This window comes from Stegostoma tigrinum, chromosome 15 (assembly GCF_030684315.1).
Source record: "Stegostoma tigrinum isolate sSteTig4 chromosome 15, sSteTig4.hap1, whole genome shotgun sequence".
NCBI classification, from domain to species: domain Eukaryota; kingdom Metazoa; phylum Chordata; class Chondrichthyes; order Orectolobiformes; family Stegostomatidae; genus Stegostoma; species Stegostoma tigrinum.
In genome coordinates, this window is record NC_081368.1 from 15,704,394 (window position 1) to 15,709,990 (window position 5,597).

The 5,597-nt window shown below is 47.3% G+C and overlaps 1 protein-coding gene across 1 annotated transcript; it reads left to right on the forward strand.

Annotated features, from left to right (window-relative positions):
- The first annotated feature begins 1,696 nt into the window (after positions 1–1,696).
- On the forward strand, positions 1,697–5,208 carry slc25a5 (solute carrier family 25 member 5). Its single transcript, XM_048544381.2, has 4 exons — positions 1,697–1,994; positions 3,560–4,043; positions 4,122–4,262; positions 4,804–5,208. The coding sequence occupies exons 1-4, from the start codon at positions 1,881–1,883 to the stop codon at positions 4,959–4,961; spliced, it is 897 nt and encodes a 298-aa protein (XP_048400338.1). The 5' UTR covers positions 1,697–1,880; the 3' UTR covers positions 4,962–5,208.
- Positions 5,209–5,597: the final 389 nt, after the last annotated feature.

Here is a 5,597-nt window from a genome sequence, read left to right on the forward strand (position 1 = left end):
AACCGAGCATAGATGTTCTGCAAAGCAGTCCCAAGCCTCCGCTTGGTTTCCCCAATGTAGAGAAAGCCAGACCGGGTACAGCGGATGCAGTATACCACATTGGCAGATGTGCAGGTGAACATCTGCTTGATGTGGAAAGTCATCTTGGGGCCTGGGATGGGGTGAGGTTGGAGGTGTGGGGGCAAGTATAGCACTTCCTGCAGTTGCAGGGGAGGGTGCCGGGTGTGGTAGGTTGGAGGGGAGTGTGGAGCAGACAGGGGAGTCGTTGAGAGAGTGGTCTTTCTGGAAGGCAGACAAGGGTGGGGGTGGAGAAATGTCTTTGGTGGTGGGGTCTGATTGTAGATGGCGGAAGTGTCGGAGGATGATGTGTTGTACCTGGAGGTTGGTGGAGTTGTACGTGAGGACGAGGAGAATTCTCTTTTGGTGGTTATTGCGGGGACGGGGTGTGAGGAATGAGTTGTGGGAAATGCGGCAGACACAGTCGAGGGCATTCTCGACCGCTGTGCGAGGTGGGGGGAAGTTGCGGTCCTTGAAGAACTAGGTCATCTGGGATATATGGGAGTGGAATGCCTTCTTCCTCTCACCTATCCCCTCCTCCCACCTCAAGCTGCACCTCCATTTCCTACCTACTAACCTCATCCCGCCCCCTTGATCTGTCCGTCCTCCCCGGACTGACCTATCTTCTCCCTACCTCCCCACCTATACTCACCTCTACAGTCTCCATCCCCGCCCCTTTAACTTGTCTGTCTCCTGTCCACCTATCTTCTCTATCTATCTTCGATCTGTTTCCCCCTCTCTCCCTATTTATTTCAGAACCCTCTCCCGCTCCCCTTTTTCTGATGAAGGGTCTAGGCCTGAAACGTCAGCTTTTGTGCTCCTAAGGTGCTGCTTGGCCTGCTGTGTTCATCCAGCTTCACACTTTGTTATCTCGGATTCTCCAGCATCTGCAGTTCCCATTATCTCTCACCAAGAATTGACTGTGATTTCCTTTCAGCAGTTTCTGCTCTTTCAGTACATCACTATTGTACAATCACCAAGAGATGTGAAATATATTAGAAGTAAATTTTAAAAAACAGCAAACTAGTTCTATGCGGGATAACTGAAACATTTTTAGGAAAAATGGAACTCAGTGGCAAATGTGACCGTTCAGGATTTTGTGAGATTATTCTCTCTCCCTGATGTGTTTCACTGATGTGTTCTCCAGAGTAACACTGTAACAAGAGGCTCAGCTCCGGGAAGTTACAAGAGGAGCCCAAGGTAACATTTTAGGGACATTGTCACCTTCAGGGTATCAGTACTCTGACCCAGCTATTCAGACAGCAATTTGTTTGACCAATCAAATAATAGGAAGCGCCACCCTCTGTCCAATCAGTCTGCGGGAACCCCACATGCTGTCAATCAGTCGGCGAGATGCTCCCCGGTGCAGCCAGTCAGACCGCAGAGAATGTCAGTCCTGTCCAATTAGAAGGTGGGGCGCTATGGCGGGGGCCGACAGGTTTATCCAATCAGAGAGCGGAAGGTGCCAACGTTGGCCAATCAGAGAACGGGTAGTGCCCAGGTTGTCCAATCGGTGTGTGGGTGGTGCCAAATCTACCCAATCAGAAAGCGGGCGCCGTCCGGATCAGCCAATCAGCGTTGGATGGCACCGCACCCCGGGCGGAGTTAACGCCGGGGCTCCGCCGCTTAAAAGCTTCACTTCCGCCGCAAATTCGGCCATTTCATTCGGCGCCGGCAGTAGGGAGTGAGGCTTGTGTTTTGCTGCAAGGTTGTTTGCAAGTCGTTGGGGAAGCAGAAGAAAAGGAACAAGATCAGATTTACGCCAGCGGGGAAAAAAAATCAAGCATTTAACTTCACAAGAAGGAAGAAAACAAAATCAGGAAATGGCAGGTGATAAGGTTGTAAGTTTCCTTAAGGATTTCCTCGCTGGTGGCGTGGCTGCTGCAATTTCCAAGACAGCGGTGGCTCCCATCGAGAGAGTGAAGCTTCTGCTGCAGGTACTGCAATCCATTCAGTCTCCGGGGCTCGTCGCTGACAGCATTAGCGCAGATTCAGAGTAGCGTGTGATGTTTTTACTTCTGTTACAATGTTTTGGCGCAGTTGTAAGTTTGGTCCCAGCGAGTTCGGAAGGAGCTATAAGAAACGGGGCGGCGGGGGAAGCCAGTTGCTTTATCGGCCTCTTACTGGCTCTTAAGCAAATGCAAAATGGAGCTGTGCTTCCTTTCCCTCGATCACCAGCACCCCCCCCCCCCCCCCATTACATCCTCTGCAGCAAGTAAACGTGAGCACCCCCGCTCCGTCCCTCCCTCAGTGCGGGCAAGGGGCATTTAATGTGATGCAGGTAGGCAATTTGTTGCGGCGGCTCTTCGAAATGTTTTAGCGCTTTCGTTTTTTCCCCTACTTTGGAAAGCGCGGTTGGGGTGGAAAAAAAGTGAAGGCTGAGGATGTGACTTCTAAGGCAAATCAAGGTCGCGACAAGGAGAAGGAGGAGTGAGGCCTGTTGGCTGATGGAGCGGGTTGAGGCCCACTGCATCCGGAATGCTGGCGAGCACCATTCGGAGAGTACGTTCCCCATCATCCGCGGGGGAGGGGGAATGTGGTGTGTGTGGGGGGGGCGCTGTGTGTGTGAATTTTTCAACGTTGCAAGAAAGGTTCGTGGCCAGTGGGGCTCGGGAGGTTTACCTAAAGCCTTTCTTTACGACGATATGTACCACCCGGTTTAACACGCGTGGATGCCGCCATTCTGCAAAACAAAACCTCTACCATTTTATACGGACGTTTGAGGGTCCTCCCAAAAAGTTCCTTTTCATTCACCAGTATCACCGAGGTTTGGTAAGTGTTCGCTCGAAGGGGCGACTTTGTCTCGTCTGGCTTTCTGGGTCCCGAGCGTGTCTGGTCAAAAGCCGCCCTCTTGGGTGCGTAACTCCAGGCCGCCTTCGAAGGTCATCCGCAAGATCGATTGCAGCTCCTGACTCTCTCCGGCGGAATTCCTGCTGAACCTCCCCTTGAACTAGGTGGGCATGTCCCAGATTCACATGTGACCCAGGGTCCTCACTCGAAAATCTCGCTCTTCCTTCATTGGGTCACCACCCTGGGAGTGCGTGCTGTGGGATTGCAGTCATTCAAGAAGGTCTTTCACCTTCTCAAGGTTGGTTTTTTAGGGAAGGACAAAAGTGTAGTCTTTGATTCCACATGACTCTCGTGTGGGCTTCTGCTGCAACCTTGAGATTTCATCAATAAATCTGTTTTTGCAGCCTTGATCGACAAAGTCGATTCACTTAATCCCCTCTTTCTGTGCTGTAGTGTAATTATTGTAGTGACGTTGGCTGTGCTGGAAAAAAAGCAGTTGAATCCAGCACAGCTCCTCATTCCACTGAGGAATTCAGCTGGCCTTGAAATGTTTCATCTCCTCTCAGCCAATGCTGCCAGATATTGATTTCTCTGGCTTTCATCAATTTTAAAATGTCCAGCACTTTTTGGCTTGTGTGGTTGCCTTTCTGGACATGGAAATTGGATTTAATGTGATTTCATGGATACTGAACTATTTTTTCCTCAATTGCAGGTGCAACATGCGAGCAAACAGATTGCAGCAGAGAAGCAATACAAAGGGATCATTGACTGTGTTGTACGCATTCCGAGAGAGCAAGGTTTCTTGTCCTTCTGGCGTGGTAATTTGGCCAATGTGATCAGATACTTCCCCACCCAGGCATTGAACTTTGCTTTCAAAGATGTGTACAAGCAGATCTTCCTTGGTGGCATTGACAAGAAACAGTTCTGGCGTTACTTTGCTGGCAACCTGGCTTCTGGTGGTGCTGCTGGTGCTACATCACTCTGCTTTGTCTACCCCCTTGACTTTGCCAGAACACGCCTGGCTGCTGATGTTGGAAAGTCTGCCACAGAGCGGGAGTTCACAGGATTGGGTAACTGTCTTACCAAGATCTTCAAGTCGGATGGCATGAGGGGGCTTTACCAAGGCTTCAATGTGTCTGTACAAGGCATCATCATTTACAGAGCTGCATACTTTGGCATCTATGATACTGCTAAAGGTATGTAGTGAAACATTACTTTGTTTGACTTGACCTGTCTCTTGTGTTTCTGTGATTCAACTATCTTTTTTGCTCCAGGAATGCTCCCTGATCCCAAGAACACTCACATTGTGATCAGTTGGATGATAGCTCAGACTGTGACTGCTGTTGCTGGTGTGACTTCCTATCCATTTGACACTGTTCGTCGTCGTATGATGATGCAGTCTGGTCGGAAAGGAGGTAGGTTGACTGTTTGATACTTTGTTGTCTTGGTTTATTGGTGTTTTTGGTAGTGTTCATCCACTAGTTCCTCCTCAAATTCACTGTGAAGGTGTTGTGGAGGTGCCTTAGTCACTGCAATCTGTGTGCCAATTTTTCATGTGCTGTGGTGTTGAAATGTGAGGATATTCACAGCCATGAAAGAATGGTGTAGTAATAGCATATTTAAGGTGGTAACTATCAACCAGAAGTCAGTGTTGCAATCTATATAACTATGAAAAATTACCAATTGAGTGTTACAGATGTCATCTCCATTCAAACATTGGTTCTACTAAATTGTGGTAGGCTAAAGGAATTGTTTTTAACAATTTTCAAAGGGCTTTGGGTGGTTGTCATATGGATGCATAATTGGATTCTGCAACTATAATGATCATCCCTCTTAATATGCAATTGGGTATAGAATTTACTTTAATCCTACAAGGATAACATTTGATTGTTAGGAGTGTTTTGTAACTTGAAGTTGATGTAGGAAGAGAGCCAAAATAATTGTTTCTGCTTTCAGTTGATATCATGTACAAAGGAACAATTGACTGCTGGAGGAAGATCTTACGGGACGAGGGTGGCAGAGCTTTCTTCAAGGGTGCCTGGTCCAATGTGCTCAGAGGCATGGGTGGTGCTTTTGTGCTGGTCTTGTATGATGAATTCAAGAAGTTTGTCTAAGTGGTCACAGATGTCAATGTTATGTGAACCAGTGTTGTACTTGTAACATACCTTGTACATTCATGGACTGTTAAGTTACACCTATTTATGGGGACCCATCTGGTATCTTCTGGTATGGGTTATGAAGTGACCACAATCATTCTCTAAACTTATTGTCATTCCATACTGCTGGGTCTAAATTGCTTCATCCAACTGATCTTTTTAAATTACTGTAACTAAAGAAAATAAAAGACTGTAAATGACTGTCTTCCTGTCTCAGTAGAATCTTCTCATTGAATCTCCTCTGGAGGGGTGAGTGGTCTTATTCTGCTGCATGTTGGGTAATGTCCATAATGATGAGACTATGTAGAATTTGAAGAGTGAAGGTATCCACTGCAATTCTGCAGATTCGCTTTAGTTCAAGTTCCTCCTCTAACCCTAATACCTTGCTGCTAGCTTGTAGCATTGAGGTGTTTAATACTGCAAAGTAACTGATAAAAGCTGTTTACACAAATGCCTTAATCTGGCACTTCAGTAGATTGTCTGCCTGCTTTTATTAATATACACCACCTAAATGGTGCACAGTCCTGCATGCTAGATTGTTGACACTCAATGATATGTTAGACTGGGAAGTCTTCCAATTATTTCATGGTGTTA

What these genes read in the sequence shown, in the direction of transcription:
- slc25a5 (XM_048544381.2), top strand. Translation starts at nt 1,881, where the DNA reads ATGGCAGGTGATAAGGTTGTAAGTTTCCTTAAGGATTTCCTCGCTGGT. An exon ending in GAGTGAAGCTTCTGCTGCAG is followed by an intron (nt 1,995 to 3,559) that starts GTACTGCAATCC and finishes CCTCAATTGCAG; the next exon opens with GTGCAACATGCGAGCAAACA. An exon ending in GCAGTCTGGTCGGAAAGGAG is followed by an intron (nt 4,263 to 4,803) that starts GTAGGTTGACTG and finishes TTCTGCTTTCAG; the next exon opens with TTGATATCATGTACAAAGGA.